The sequence below is a fragment of the Sciurus vulgaris genome, assembly GCF_902686455.1.
Source record: "Sciurus vulgaris genome assembly, chromosome: 5".
Lineage (NCBI taxonomy): Eukaryota > Metazoa > Chordata > Mammalia > Rodentia > Sciuridae > Sciurus > Sciurus vulgaris.
In genome coordinates, this window is record NC_136465.1 from 114,811,730 (window position 1) to 114,828,336 (window position 16,607).

Sequence of the window (16,607 nt, forward strand, 5' to 3'; positions counted from 1 at the left end):
AACCTCAGTTATCAGATAGTGCTGATCCACTTCCAGGACCCAGCTTTTTAAAAGACTCCTTTTGATGGTGGAGTGGGGTAATCCCGATGTGTGGAAGACTGAAGAGCTTCAGCAATCTTCCACCTAGAAGAGTCCTACATTATATTAAGTTGACTGATAGGGGAGGAATGGAGCATGGTGCACTGTCATTGGGCAAGGGAGGGTCCCGCAAAGATGATGAACAGCTTGTAGAAAGTTTCAGAGTTGAAATGGAGCAGGAAAATCTAACAAAACACTTACAATATATTTTAAATGTACTTTATTTAACAGAACAAATAAAGCAAAAGAGATCAGAGAAAATAGGGAGGGGATACAGACTCAGAACATCAGAGGGGTTGTGTCACATAGCGTTCAAGTCATTGCCAGGGGAAAAGCAAGACATCGTATTGGGAAGATGAGGAAACCCAGAACGCAGGGCACTTAGAAATCAGAGGGAGGACTCCTGGTTTGCAATAGACTGATTTTCAGTTCTTAAATGGGGCATATGGCGTAGTCGCCGCAAATAATGGCAACTCACACAGATAGGAACGTTACAAGAATGTCGGCATGTCTCTGTGACAAGGGTTGTTCACATTCTGAGATGAGCCCCAGGAAGTCAGAGGAGCAGGTGGACAGAGGAGCTGTGGGACCCGTGGCCCAAAAGAGAGCAAAGGTGAAGGCGGGGGAGGATAAACACAAGAGTAGAAGGCTGTGCACCAGAGAGCGGAGGAAGGTGGGGGCAAGAGCTGGTGCAGACTTCAGTGCTTGTAGCTCCTGCTGGAGGTAGTGGAAGAGTATTTGATGGTGGAGCTGCTGCCGCCAGAGGAGCTGAGGCCACCCCCAATGCCTCTGCCACTGCCAGAACTGAAGCCACCTCCAACACCGTGACCACTGCTGTAGGAGTAGCTGCTGCCTCCACCCAGACCGAAGCCACTGCCGGCACCACCAGCGCTGCCATAGCCGCTGGAGACAGTGGACTGCACCACAGCTGTAGGGAGGGGACAAGGACACAGACACCATGAGCTCACTTGTCACATGAACCAGGTCACAAGGTCAAGGACTGGGAGGCAGACAAGAAAAGTACTTACAGATGTTAACTGGTCCAACGCCCTCGCCACTCAGCCTAGGAGGAGAGGAGCACAGGATGAGCCTCCAGAGCCCATACCTGATCCTAGGGCAGGCTCCTCCTGGAGGTGCATGAAGGGCCCCACCACATTCCAAGAGTCTCCTGACGGTCCCCATCTCTGCTGCTCCACCACCCCCTGCTCAGGGCCAGGACCCCCACATGTGCTCTGAGGGGTGCATCACCCACCTGCACTCCTCGCCCTCCAGCAGCTTCCTGTAGGTGGCGATCTCCACGTCCAGGGCCAGCTTGACGTTCATGAGCTCCTGGTACTCCTTCAGCAGCCTGGCCATGTCCTGCTTGGCCTTCTGCAGGGCGTCCTCCAGCCCTTCCAGTTTGCTCTTGGCATCCTTGAGGGCCATCTCCCCACGCTGCTCCGCATCCGCGATGGCGGCCTGCAGGCTGGCGCACTGCAAGGAGAAAGCAACCAAATGACTTGGGTCTGGTCGTCCGCAGAGCCTCCTCCCTGGCTCTTCCTTCACAGTGCAGAGCCCAGGAGGCTGGGATGCATGGAAAACCAGCCCTGCCTCTGCCTCTGCACTGCACCTGCTTCTTGACGTGGTCGATCTCAGATCGGAGCCTCTGGATCATGCGGTTGATCTCAGCAATCTCTTGCTTGGTGTTGCGCAGGTCATCCCCATGTCTGCCTGCTGTCACCTGCAGCTCCTCGTACTGTCATCCACGGGCAGAGAGGGAGACAGAGAATACATGGGGTTTTACACGTGCATGATGACGTCTCACTTCTGAATCAGACAGGTAATGACCTCCACCTCTTGGCTTCTCCCCCTCAAGGAATTTTAGAAAAGGTGATGTTAAGAGATGCTGGACACTGTGGAACAGAGTGACAGAACGTCCCACTTAGGAACCCAGAGACTGCCTAGTTCTCTCAGAGACTGATGTTGTTCTGCTCTGTGTCTCTGAGAACCAGCACTGAGAGTGAAGCTAAAGCAAGAAGACTAGGTCCTTATCTATGGGAGCTTCCTCCTGCCTGGGGCTTCTGCTTCCTAGACATGGGCATCCAATCTGAGAGAGTCAGCTCTAATCCTGTGGCTGTGAGAGGACCTGGGCCTCCTCTCAGTTAATTGTCCAGTGGGTCAGGAACCTTCTGGAACTCCGAGTGTGGTTGGGGCATCCTCATGAGCTCCCTCCTCACTGCTCACCTTGGACTGGTACCAGGACTCAGCCTCAGCCCGGCTCCTCTGAGCGATCTCCTCATACTGGGCTTTGACTTCGGCGATGATGCTGTCCAGGTCCAGGCTGCGGTTGTTGTCCATGGACAGCACCACGGAAGTGTCTGAGATGTGGGTTTGCATCTGAGACAGTTCCTGCACAACACAAGGTCTAAGGTCATCTTTTCCTGGGCTGCTTACAGCGGTGCCCAAACAAAGGCCGTCCCCACCCTGCGGAGCCCATCTGAGTGAAGGCAAGGGGTGGGATGCTCACTGCCTCGTAGATGGCTCTGAGGAAGTTGATCTCGTCCGTGAGACTGTCCACCTTGGCTTGCAGTTCCACCTTATTCATGTAGGCAGCATCCACGTCCTGGGGAAAGAGAAGACAGTTTGGAGTCAGCGGAGCCCTCCTGCCCAGCGCCCCACTTGTCACCCTGGCAATGGATCTCTGGGATGGGATGGGCTGCAGGGTCATGTCTCTCCTTGAGCAAAGAAAGTTGAGCCCTGATGAATCAGCTCACCTTCTTCAGGGTCACAAACTCGTTCTCTGCTGCTGTGCGCTTGTTGATTTCATCTTCATATCTATGAGAAGGAAAGATAAGACACAATTTATTCAGTAGGTATCTTTATAAAATAAAGACAGTCTGGGAACCAACACTTTCTATGATAGAATTATATCCAATTGATATTTCCTGCCACAAATTACTGACATTTTCTTTTCTTTACTTTCCTATCCATCCATACTTTCTATTTCTTTTGTTAAATTTGCTCTTAATTTAATTTTTAAATTCATCTACATGAACATGCATAATAGAGGAATGGTGCACACATCTTGACCTGTTCGTTCAGTGGTCTTGAAGCGTGTGCTTCAGGAACCCAGACCGTTTTCTTGTTGGACTCACTTGTTCTTGTAGTCCTCCACCAGGTCCTGCATGTTCCTCAGTTCTGAGTCCAGGCGGCCTCTCTCCCCAAGAATGGAGTCCAGCTGCCTCCTGAGGTTGCTGATGTACTGCTCAAACAAAGGCTCCAGGCTCTGCCGCACTGTCTTGGTGCCCTGCTCCTGGAGCAGTGTCCACTTGGTTTCCAGGACCTTATTCTGCTGTTCCAGGAACCGAACCTGGAGTAGGGACAAGATGGTCACTTGTGAGACAAAGGCAGGGAGAAAGAAGTGTCTCTGCTATCAGGTCTCCCTGTGGGTCTGAGTTCTCCATGTTGTGGGGCTGCTTCTAAACCTGGACAGAGACTAAAGTTGAGAGTTATGCACCCCCAAACTTCCTCCTTTGCAGCACAGAGATCCACCAGGGAAATGCCCCCTTGGACCACTGAGGGGTTCTCACCCTCTATGTTATGGTGGCAGCCGATTTCCTCATTTCTTCTCCTCTTTCCAAGCATAATCACAAATGTAGCTTAAAAAAAATTTTTTTTTTCCTGATATCTCATGCAAGGTTTTTACTGTTCATAGGATCTTAGTTATAAGGGATATAAAGGTTGACTATTGATTAGAATCCCATCTATTTTCCCATTTAGGGCATGACTCCTTGAAAATGTTCCAGTTTTATGGTCATTCTCTTTCTAAAATAAATTAGCATTTCTAAATATTTGTATAAATGGTTATATTTTTTTCTTACCTTTTCAGAAAACCCCCTTTGTCTCTTAGCTTTTTAACTAGTGGTTTCCCTCTTCGACCCCAGAGTGGAAGCCCCAGCCTGAACAGCACTGGCATTTCTTGTCATCTCTTTAGCCTCGAGAGAGGGACTGTATCCTTCCCCTGTTCCATTGCCTTATCTGTGCTTTCGGGTGTCAACAGTTGAGGGTCCTCCTGTCAGGTATGAGGGCCCGGGAGGAGACCCAGCAGTTCTAAATGGTTTTCATATCCCGATGCCCTTGTCACTATGGGGCCAACCCACATCCCTGTGGAGAGATAGCCCGAGGGCCCTCTCCCTCTCTTCTAGTCTCCTGAGTAGGAAGTCTGCCACCTGCGGAGCTGGGGATTCTGAAATGCCTTGTGGGGGGCACCACTTCCTGGCTCACCTTGTCGATGAAGGAGGCGAACTTGTTGTTGAGGGTCTTGATCTGCTCCCGCTCCTCAGTCCTCACCCGCTGGATGGTGGGGTCGATTTGCAGGTTCAGAGGAGTGAGGAGATTCTGGTTGATGGTGACCTCTTGGATGCCTCCAGGGGGGCACACGGGGAAGCCAGGGCCCCCGTAGCCACCACCCAAGCCAGCTGCGCCGCCAAGCCCAAAGCCACCACCGGCTCCACCACCAAAACCAAATCCACTGCCGAAGCCAAAGCCGCCTCCAACTCTGCTGCCATATCCGCCGCCCATGGCGCAGCTGCCCCCTCCGATGGAGATCCTCTTGGACACCCCCGTGCCATACAGGCTCCTGCTGCCAAAGCCAGCGCCTCCATACGCAGCCCCCATGCCGCCACTGCCCCTGGAGCGGCACATGGACACGCTGCTGAAGCCAGAGCGGCTCAGCCCGGGCACTCTGGCTGAGCTGGCGCTGAAGCCTCGGCGGCTGCTGCTGCTGCTCTGGATCCTCGTGGTGGACTTGCTGGACATGCTGCCTGGAGACGAGAAAGCTGGGCAAGGCGAGACAGGCTGCGGGGCAGAGCAGAGAGGAGCAGATGAAGGAGATGGGCTGGGGCAGAGGCTTATATGTGGTGCGAGTGGGCTGGGCTCAGGGCTGGAAGGTGAGCTTGCAGATTGGGAAGGGCCGGCTTTACAAACAGTGAGATCACACCTGGATTATTAGAAAAGTTATGAAATATCCAGATTGCATTTTTGGCTTCCTTTAGTCAGGGAAAATGCTTCTGCCTCCAGCTTTGACTTGATCTCAGTACAATAAGACTATTCTCAATTCACTGTAGCTGGGAGTTAGTCATTATCCTAACAAAGGTTTTCCACATGTCTCAGAACATCCTGAGTGTCCTCTCCCCAAACTTGTCCTTTCTCCCAGCAGATATATTGGGGATCAAAGAAATCTACTGCATAAGCCTTAACGGAATGATGGTAAATGGTATTTCCCCCAATGATTACAAATGTTAATTATAATTTGTTTCTCCTTTTTGTAAAATGTGGAACTGGTGGAAATTAGAAGAAACATAATAGGCGCCTCTATACTGATCACTCAGCTTTAGCAATTACTATGTCATGAACACCCTTGTTTCAACTCCAAACTATTTGAAAACATATCTTATTATTTTTCAGTAATCATTCAATATCAACATCAAAATGACACAGGCTTAGAACATAGTAATAAAACCATTTTAGATCATAAAAATATATGCATTTATTAATGTCAATAATTATCTATTCAATCTTCCAATATCCATCTTGGTATTTACTTTTCTAGTTTGGTTTTATAATCAGGATCTGGATAAGCTCCATGTATGTATTATTTGAGTGATATACTGTTTAAATGTCTTTTAAATAATTAAAAATTTAAAATATCCCTTCATTTCTTCCTTGATTTATTTGTTGAGAAAACCAGGTGAATTGTCCTATATAGTCTTTGCATTTTTCTAATTGCATGTTCATGGTGTTCATTTGACCTGCTACTGTGTCTATTATATTTTCTACTAACTGATTGTAAACATTAGCAATGTATGAAGATTTCTCTTTGTATTTAAATACTCCCTGTGTAGATATAGTAGATTGCCTATTTAAATATTGAACATTGTAATCTACACATTCACTTATAATTTATAAACTAAATTCTTAATGCATTTTAAAAAATTTTGTTAGCTGTTTTGTAGTACATATAGGAATGAAATATATGTTCATATGTTCAAGGCCATCCTCAATCACTCAGTTCCTATATTTGGAGGCAATTAGTGTTATCAGGTCCTTTTGGATCTTTCTTACAATTTTTGTTGGATGTTTCTGTGCTGTTACTAGAGCATGTATAATATGTATAGAGCATGTATAATATGTCTGCACGTTTGAGAAAGAACACCCTGGAGAGGTGGGGGTTGAATGTGTAGAGAAAGAGCCTGCAACGTAGAAAGATATTTAAGTAAATCAATAAGTGTGCCTTATTTTCCTATTGCTTTCATTTTTGGAGTGCCGATCCTGCAATGGTTCCTTTCTGACAAGTCCTTATCTTTGGATGAGATGAACACCTTTTGGACTTGCCATTTGCAGAAAGTATTCTGAGACAAGGGGTCAAAGTCATTTCTGGTTAACAAGAATTCTCATTGTAATACAGGTCTGGGTGAGTAATTAATTTATTCTTTAACTCAACCAACCCTATAAAGATCACTATACTCAAGGGCTTATGGTTTGCCATTTCTCTGTTTTCTTTGCCTTACCACCAAAATGCTGCCAGGAGGTCTTGTCTCTGATGCCTTGTTTAGCTCTGCCTTCCCAATTTTAAGAAGTTTCTTGATGACTGGGGTCCTGACTCCAGCTCACACACCCAGTTCTGTTGGTTTCAAACAGAGATTCTTGGATTTCCACCTGAGGACAAGCCCTCTACGCTGATGTAGCGTGAGTATCGTGAGTCAACAGTGACTGGCTCGTAGCAAAACCTGTGTTAGGCTTTGTTTGGTTTTCCATTGCAGTTGCTGCGTTGTCTGATTTTGATCTGTTTGTTGTGACAGTGTCCTTCACTGGATTTTTCTGGGAACTGCAGTCATGGGCATCTTTTCTCTGACTTTTCTGCACAATTTCATTTTTATTTGTTTCTTCAAGAACATTCTTTTACTTTCAGTGTAGGAATTTTAAAATCTTTTTTGTTGATTTTTGAGGGTGGGTTCTGCCTTTATGTTTCTTGTCTTCCATGCTGTTTTTAGGTCATTTTTGAGGAGGGGGAAATGCCTCCCTTTCCCGCACTGGGTTAAATTCAGAAACTACCCATTCATTTATTTGTATTTAAGTTATCACATTTAAAATATTGACCTAACTTAATTTTAAAATATTTTTCCACTATCACTTCATGAAAACAATTTTATTCAATTAATTGCCATTGCTCTCAGGGCCTTGATCTTCCTTAGAGTCATTTTTGGGTCACCTGAAGGCTTTCTATAGAACATCATTTTTCTTACTGTCACTAGACATTTAATTGCAAAATATATTTGTGTTCTTTTCAATGTAACAAGCTATTTTGTTGCTTATACAAACTTTGCATTATTGAAATCTGCAAGTGGGTTCAACTAAAGAGATAATATAGAAACCTCTGTGTACCAGTATTTTCTCATTATTGTTTTATGTACCTCCCTTACCCTTTTTATATCTAACTCCTTCTTCTACTACTTTTTTTGTTGAAATGCCTTAAAGGAAATTCAGAAATTGAGTTGCCTGTAAATGTTTGTATGTATGTCTAATAATATATTTATAATCTAATTGCATAACAGTGTTGTGTTTTTCATAACTGACAGTCATCCCTTAATGAAATCAAATACTACCTCCTATTTTAACCTGATTCTCTCAAAAATGAATTTTTATGGCTGATTTCCTTGAAGCAATGTCCTAACTAGTTTCACCTACTGCATTGGGCTGCTATATATCTCTTAAGGTTCTTTATCCTATAACAGAACCTGTCCTTTTCTTTGATATGCTGTTGATCTGTGGAGAAAATTTTGTTTCCACAGAGTGTTCTTATGCTGGATTTGGCTTATGTTTTCTTGCTAGTAACACCCAACTCTTCTAGCCTCACAGTTCTTCTTAGGTACTACTGAGAGTCATAGTAGTACTTGATTAGATTTAGTTCCACTGTCGTAGGCAAGATTGTGTGGTAGCTGCTGAGGTGTCCTCCCTTTGTTGCATCACATTACAAGAAACATAAAGTTGATTGTCCAATTTTTAGTCATGTTAAGACTGATCCGAGGATATGAGTGGTTTTAGCTGAATCCTGCAGTATAAAATACACAAAGTTTTCAACTAAGATTGTATTTTTTAATTGTGAAAGAAAGCATATTTAGAATTAGCAGTTGAACACAGATTAGATGATTCCAAATTCTTCAGCAATGCCTAAAGCATCATAATCAGGAGCCAGTGGAACACGGGCTTTCTTCTCCCCATCAGCCTGATCAGGGCATTGACCTTGACCCCATCAGTGTGGTAGAGCTTCTTCACAAACTGTTTGATTTGGTGCTTGTTGACCTTGATATCTACAATGAGCACAAGTGTGTTGTCCTCTTTCTTCACACTGACTCAGTGTTCAGGGGACCTTGATGATGGTGCAGAGGTCAAGCTTGTTTCTCTGGGGGTGCTCTTCCAAGGGTATTTGTTCTACCTCTGGAGTGATGGCTGTGGGTGACGTGCTGTTCTTCTTTTCTTTGGGGACCTGGATGCCTTTCTGCACTCTTCTTGGCCTTCAAAGCCTTTGGTTTGGATTTGACTTTGGAAGGGGCAGGAGCTTCCTTCCTAGGTTTCCGTGCCATCTTGGATAAAGGCTCACAAGATTTTAATGTCTATTGATCAATTCTCAGATTTACTATTTCAAATCTCGGTTTTCATCACTTCACCATTTCATTACAAATTTGTCATCTTTCTCATTTTTATCATGCCTCATTAATTAGATGGATTTCATCTTCAAAGAAGGACTCCTCATTTAGTTTTTAGGTAACCTAATATTCATTATACTGGAAGGTCAAAATAAAATAAATGCTTGATTCTTTCCCTTTAGTTGCCACACTTCAGAGTAAGGAACTAGGGCTCTAGCAATCTCTAAACGTGATCAGAAAGGTTTTCTGTTAGGTCATTTTTTTCAATACACGACAGTTGAGTGTATTTTGACATATTACACATACATGGAGTATAATTTATCCTAATTAGGATCCCATTTTTGTGGTTGTACATGATGTGGAGTTACACTGGTGGTGTATTCATACATGAACATAGAAAAGTATGTCCGATTAATTCCACTGTCCTTCCTATTCCTACCCCTCCCTTCCCTTCATTCCCCTTTATCTAACCCACTGAACTTCTATTCTTCCCTCCCTCTCCTCCCTTACTGTGAGTTAGCATCCGCTTATCAGAGAGAACATTCAAGTCATTTGTTTTTGTTTGTTTTTGGTGTAATTATGGATTCACAGTAAAAAAATATACTTGGTGTTTCAGTCCATTGCCATCATTAATCCTTTTAGTGCTTAAATTGTCCTGTGTGAAGCCAATGGGAGTTTTTCAGGTTGGTTTCCATGTCCTTTTGACAGGATCTCATTCTGCTTTGATAGCTTCCTTGTTTGCTGGGATCAGATGTCTCAGGCTTACCCTGTACTCACCTTGCAGCTGACATGGAATCAGTCATTTCTCCAAGTAGATCTGATTCCTTTTATAGGGAGAAAATATACATAAACTAGAATTTATTGGCTAGGGGTGCTCATTATCACTGAGCTTTTGTTGCTGCAAATCCCTTTTCAATGGACAGAGCTAAGGAAAATGTAAAAATGTATTAAAAATAGCAACAAATCAGAGCATTATACTGATATTTTCAACTTAAGTAAGAGATTATATGATAATTTTATACCTGCATATGCTTTCTCACAGTGAATAGCATGGCTCTGATTGACATTAACACATCACTTATTTGCTTTATCTTATAAAATACCTATGGTATTCTCAAAATAACAATACCAATGGAACCAGTAGAAATAAGTTTTCTAAATGTAGTTTATGATTTCTTTGTGGAAATATTTGTTCTAGAATATATCATAGTATAGATATAAATCTAAATTATATGTTTTTAAAGTCACCTGATGTAAAGTTTATCCCTGCGTGATTTCATTTGTTTTTCATTTTTTGAAAATGACTTTCTTGATCCTTTTGATATTTAAACCAGTATGTAAAGCATTTACATAGTTCCAAGTAAAACATGAGTAAGTCACATTCACAGAAGTCTTACTGCCATTCTTTTCTCCTTTCTCCACCCTGATCCTCCCTCCCACGATGGGTCCTCCTCTTCCTCCTCTTCTTCTTCCTCCTCCTTCTTTTGGTACTGGGGTTTAAACCCGGGGGCTCTTAAAATTTGAGCCACATCCCAAACCTTTTTAAGTATTTTATTTAGAGAGAAGGTCTCACTGAGTTGCTTAGGGCTTTACTAAATTGATGAGGCTGACTTTGAACTTAATATCTTCCTGTCTCAGCCTCCCGAGCTGCTGGGATTACAGGCATGTGCCACCTTACCTGGCTCTTCTTTGATTTTGGTCTTTCCTTGTGTTTTAAGAACAGTTCTATATGTCTATATTCTTCCTTTTGACTTACAATTCGGCATCCTATAAATGTTGTTCTGGAACTAGCTTATGCCTGGGTGTTTTGTGTGTGTGGCTCAAGATGAAGACCCTGATTTTCTGAGTTTGTATTCCACTAGGGGAAGTAGATGATCAACTGATGAACACATGAAAAATGAAACTATTGAGAAGTGTGCCTTAACTCTAATCACTCTGGGCTAGCAAAGTGAGGTTTGTTGAGTCATTGCAAGAAGGGGGACCACATACAGAGAAGCTTTGGGGCCTATCTCCATGGAAAGGGATAGACCTCTTAGGATTTGGAGGAAGGAAGGAGTTATAGAGAATTAATAATTAATTAAGTTATTTATGTCATGCTGGGATGAAATCCAGGACCTCCTGCATGTTAGATAAGTGCTTTAACACTGAGCTACATCTCCAACATTAGAAAAGATTGAAATGAAGTTTTGATGGTGTATTAGTCAGTTTTCCATGATTGTGACAAAATGCCAGAGAAAATCAGCTTAATAGGAGATAAGATTTATTTTGGCTCACAGTTTTCAGTCAAATGTTTTAGCCCATGGCTCCTTGGCCCCATTGCCTTTGAGCCTGTGGTGAAGCAGCACAAAATGGTAAGGAACATGTGCCAGAGCAGTTACTTACCTCATGGTGACTGTGAAGCAAAGAAAGGGACATGAGGAATTGGGATCCCAATATCCCCTTCAAGGGCACGCACTCAGTGGCCTACCTTCCTTTCACTAGCCCCGACCTCTTAAAGGTTCCACTATCCAATAGCACCACAGGCTGCTGATGGAGCCTTTAAAGCATGGACCTTTGGGGGATATTTCAGATCCAAACTTTTGTAGGTAGTCTCAAAGCAAAGCAGAGCTGTGTGTAAGGAGGCCAATAGCAACACTAAAATACAGAGTGAACTCATGGTCCCGTTTCTTGGAAACAATGAAGTTGAGCTAGATGTGGATGTACAGAGTCTACCTGAAACTCCAGCTGGGCTGGACATCGAAGCTGTCTCTGTGTCAGTTACTTAGGCCCTCTAGGCCTTGCTGGGCTATTTCATTTCCTACTTGACATAACTTCAGTCAAATTCCTAATGGTCTATAGTTTTAGAGGGCAAAGTTTCTCAATGAGTAAGAGAGGAGTAGTCATTAAAGAAGGGGGTTTATGATTCCTTGCTGCTGTAACTTGCCCTTGAGAAAATGTGATTTTCTGCTAATGTTTCTTCCGTGACAAACGGCAGAGTGATCTTTCACAGCCCAAGCCATTTTTTCCAAAGTCTCTGAAAATGCTATGAAGTAAAACAATTAGGCAAAGGCAAGAAGAGTTAGAAAGACAGGGTGAAGGAAAACTTTCATGAGCATCCAGATGTATTCTAGAAGTTTTCAAAACAGAAGCAAAAATAAGTCCTTTATGAAGTGACAGGGTTAGGGGGCTGATATCAGATGACAGTGGCCTTAAAGAAAGAGCTTATGAGGAGCTTGAGGTGGCTGGAGAACACGAAACGCTGGGGGACATGCGGCGTCCACAGGGGCACCCCTCAAAGAATCACGAGAGGGAGAATTTTCCTTCTTCTCTCTGCTTTCTAACACTGAAGAAGGAGCTCGAGGCTAGATAGAGCCACAGTTCCTGGATCTTAGACGCTCAACCTCTTTCAGTGAAAGATGAGCCTGAACCTCCATCAGACGTCAGAGTGTGTTCGGTTTGGGGCAGTGGAGTGTGGGAGGGGGAGCTCCTGGGAGAAGGAGAGCTCCCGGGTCCTGGCTACTGGGTGGGACCCCTTCTATGGCACTTAGGGTCCCACAGCAAGCACAGTGCTTTCTGATTAAGACTAAGATCGCTAGAGAAGTATTGGAAGGTCAAAGGAACAAAAGCTTGGAGGTATCCAAAGACTTGAGCAGAAAACTTTTGCCAAAGAGATGAAGAGACGGGGGTCCAGCAAGTGATGACACCATGGAGAAGGTGAAGGGACTGCTGGGCAGGAGCCAGGGTGAAAGGGATACAGCTACTGCCAGAGACAACACCACAATCCCCTTTCCCTCCCATCCTTTGATCTACTGCCAGCTTTTCTTAAGGCCAACTATAACTAACAGTCAGCCAACAAGGAAGTCTGCGGGGCTGGCTCCTGAGACATGGAGCAGCCTGCTCTTAGCAATCTTTGAAGCATTCTCCCCTCTGAGGGGGCTGCACCTGCCCTCACCCTGAGACTAATTCCATGCCTGGGTGGCTGGAGTTCACCTTGGACCATTCGCAGTAATCGAGCCTCATCACAAAAAATTCAGGTTAAGGTGAACTTTAGACATGTCCTCTGACTAGCAAAAAGTTCTTATTAAAAAGATGCATTTGCTATCTTTTTTAGGCTTATGGACTCTGTACCAAAAAAAAAAAAAAAAAAAAAAAGAAAAAGAAAAAGAAAAAGAAAAGAAAAAGAAAAAAAAAAAAAGAAAAAAAAAAAAAAAAAGGGCAATAAACTAGCATCCTTTGGAATCAATCAAATATCTGACCAGTCTTGGTATTCAGTCATCCTTCCTGACCTCAAAAGCTGTCTATGCTATTGCATTCTTATTTACTTATTAATATTGTATTCTTTTCTGGGGGGGGGGGGCGGGGGTGCTGGGGATCGAACCCAGGGCCTTGTGCGTACAAGGCAAGCACTTTACTGACTGAGCTATATCCCCATCCCCTTGTATTCTTATTTAATATTAATTTCTTCTTATTTAGTTCCCAGGGCCTGGAGGAATGCAGTCCAAGTGTTATTGTTGTTGTTGTTTCTTTCTCATGGGCCTTAAATCTATGTTTAAAAAAATTTTGTTTTTAACATGGTCTCTCACTGTGTTGCCCAGACTGGCCTCAAACTCATGATCCTCCTGCCTCAGCCTCCAAGTAACTGGATTACAGGTGTGCGCCACCACACCCAGCTTGATGGGCTTAGGACCCTTTCTCTTTGATACGTTGCATCTCAAACATTCCTAAAATTAAAACATTGTCAGGGGAACTATTCTCTCTCTATATATGGAGATATACATACATACATATATATATATATATATATATATGGATATATATATATACACATATATATCTTTCTAGGGATGTTTCTAATAACTTTTGAATACATGCTCAACATTTAAAAATTCAGAAAGTACATAAATTCAGAAAGTCTCAAAGACTTGGTGACTTGGGCCTGTACCAACCTGAGATAAGTACTATTACTATCATTTTATCATATATTCTTATATTTTTCAATTCTTTTTGCTCTCTCTTTTCTTCCCTTCCTCCTTCCCTCACTAGTAATTTTGTGATTTTATACAAAATTAATGTTAGTTAAAAATGCAGATGGCACTTTGAGCTCCCACCTTAGGAACATTTTAAACAAACTTTTTTATTTGGGGATAGATTTAGACAGAAAAACTGTGATGATAGTACAGAGAGGTCCTCCACACCCCACGCCCAGCTTGCCCTTTGGTACTTCACATTTGTGTGGCACATTAGTCACAATTAAAGTGCCAATGTAACATATTATTAACTAGTCAATACTTCAGTCACCTTTTTTCTTAGTTTTTAACCAATATCCTTTTTGTGTTCCAGAATCCCATCAAGATACTACGTAGTACACATGTCATATGTCTCCTTCACCTCTCTTGACTGAGAGTTTGTCAGATTTTCCTTGTTTTGATGACCTTGAACATTTTGGAGAACACTGACCAAGTCTTTTGTAGAATCTCAACTGGGCTCTGGTGTTATTCTCCTGAAGAGTCTGGGGTTGTGGAGTTCTGAGGGAGGACCACAGAGGTAGAGTTCCATTCTCATCAACCCATCACCAAGGGTGCATGCCGTCCCTGTGACTTGTCACTACTGGTGTGAGCCTTGATGGCCTAGCTAGGTAGTTGTCAGACTTCCTTACTGGGAAGTTACTCTTTTACCTTCCCTCCATACTGTCACCTTGGGAAGTCATCATCACAACCACACTTAAGGAGGAGGGAGGAAGAGTTCTATCCCCCCTCGCGGAAGGAGAAGTACTTACATAAACTATTTACAATTCCTCCAAATGAGAGCTGCCTATCTTCTCTCATTGACCTAGTCCATCATTTATTTATATCCACATGGGCTCATGAGCATTTATTTATTTTGTACTTTGGATCATATTCCTGTCTATTTATTTAAAGATATATTGTTCCTATTGAGCCATTGGGAACTCTGTCAGTTGGGTTTTTTGTTTGTTTCTTTTCTTTTTAAAATTTTCTTACTTTCTGACATGGCTAAATGCTCTCAGATTGTCTTGTTTATTTCCTGTCCCAGTCTCAAAATTAGTAATTTCTGCAAGGGATCCTTGCTCTTAGTAGAATTCCTTAGGATTCATCAGAGAAACAGAACCAACAGGACATAAATATATAGAGCTTTACTTTAAGGTATTGGCTCATGTGATTATGGAGGTGGGAAAATCCAACATCTGCAGAACTGATATGCCCATTTGCATCTGACAGCCTGGCACTGCTACAGAACCAGGAAGACCTAATGTCCCATTTCAAAGACCCATGAGCAGAAGTCTTCTCTCTTACTCAAAGGATAGTCAGCCTTTTGTTCTAATCAGGATTTTAACCAATGAGGGATGAGGCCCACTTACACTAGGGAAGGCAATCTGCTTTACTTGATCTACTGATTCAAATGTTAATCTCATCCAAAAACATCTTTGCAGAAATTCACAGATTAATATTTGACCAAATATCTGGGCACTCAGTTGCCCAATTAAGTTGACATAAAATTAACCATCACACTAATATTGGTCAATAAATAGTATTAAAAGTCAAGATCTAGGCACTGGATATGTTCATTGGTATTGGGGCATCATTGCTTCTAGGCCCTGTTAGGTGACAGAGCAAGAAATACATGTATATATGCTAGTTTGTTCATATATATATACACACATGCACACATATATATATATGTGTGTACACACACACACACACACACACACACACACAGTATATACAGACTGGCTCCAAGAACCTTCCATCCATTTACTTAATTGTTCTATTTCACAATATGTGTTATGATGGTTAATTTTATGTGTCAACTTGAAAGGACCACAGGTTGCCCAGATATTTGGTGAAACATTATTCTGGGTGTGTCTGGGAATGTGTTTCTGTTAGAGATTAACATTTGAAATGGTAGACTGAGTACAGCAAATTGCCTTCCCTCACTAATGTGAGTGGGTCTCATCAAATAGTTGAAGGTCTGAATAGAATAAAAAGGCTGAGTCACAGGGCATTCCCCAGGCCTGGCTACCTTTGAGCTGGAGCATTGTTTTTTCCAGCCTATGAACTCAAAACATTGGCCTTCCAATTTGCTGATTGCGGATCTTGAGACTGTCAACCTCCAAAATCACATTGCTTAAAAAATTTTTAATAATAGATCTGTCTCTGTATCTCTCTGTCTCTGTCTCTCTGTCTCTCAGTTACATATGTACATATGTAGATAGATAGATGGATAGATTTAGTCTGTTTCTCTGGAGAACACTGACAAGGACGCCTGTACTGTATGTTCAGAATTCTTAGGCCATATCCCCATGGGATCAATGTTATCAACTAGAATACAATGTTTTTGTGGAGTTCCTTTTGACTATAGGCTTACAGATGTCACTCATTTCCAAAGTTCCTTAAGTCAGCCTTTTCTCTTCCTTTTTTCTCTCATCCGCCTTTGGTGGGGTTATTTCATGCATTCATAATGCAGTTAAATTCTTTTGTCATATTGTGCATTCTGTTGTGGAATGTTTCAAATTTGTAAATTTTTAAAAATTCCATACATTAAGGTTTATGCTATAAAATTCTATGGGTTTCGAGAAAAACGCAGTCTAAGAATTTCACCACTACAAAATCCTAGGTGAGCATTTTATTGCTCTAAAAATGCCCTGCCACCTTACAAAGATATTTTGCCTGTTCATATAAGCTTTAGTTTGTTAGTACTTACAAAAGAGCTTACTAAGATTTAAATTGAGATTGTGTTCAATCTATACATCAAGTCAGAAAGACTTGATAGCTTAATAATATCAAGTCTTCCAAACTGTAAGTATGGAATATCTCTTCATTTAAATCTTTGATTTCTTTCATTGGTATT

At 42.5% G+C, this 16,607-nt stretch overlaps 1 protein-coding gene across 1 annotated transcript; it reads right to left on the reverse strand.

Annotated features, from left to right (window-relative positions):
- Positions 1-502: 502 nt before the first annotated feature.
- LOC306661730 (keratin, type II cytoskeletal 6A-like) lies at positions 503-4,942 on the reverse strand. The gene is made up of 9 exons (XM_079140878.1): positions 4,342-4,942; positions 3,213-3,427; positions 2,832-2,892; positions 2,585-2,680; positions 2,302-2,466; positions 1,688-1,813; positions 1,331-1,551; positions 1,107-1,141; positions 503-1,006 (listed from the first exon to the last, which is right to left on the reverse strand). Exons 1-9 carry the CDS (start codon positions 4,873-4,875, stop codon positions 777-779), a joined length of 1,683 nt encoding a protein of 560 aa, XP_078997004.1. The 5' UTR covers positions 4,876-4,942; the 3' UTR covers positions 503-776.
- Between the last annotated feature and the right edge of the window lie 11,665 nt (positions 4,943-16,607).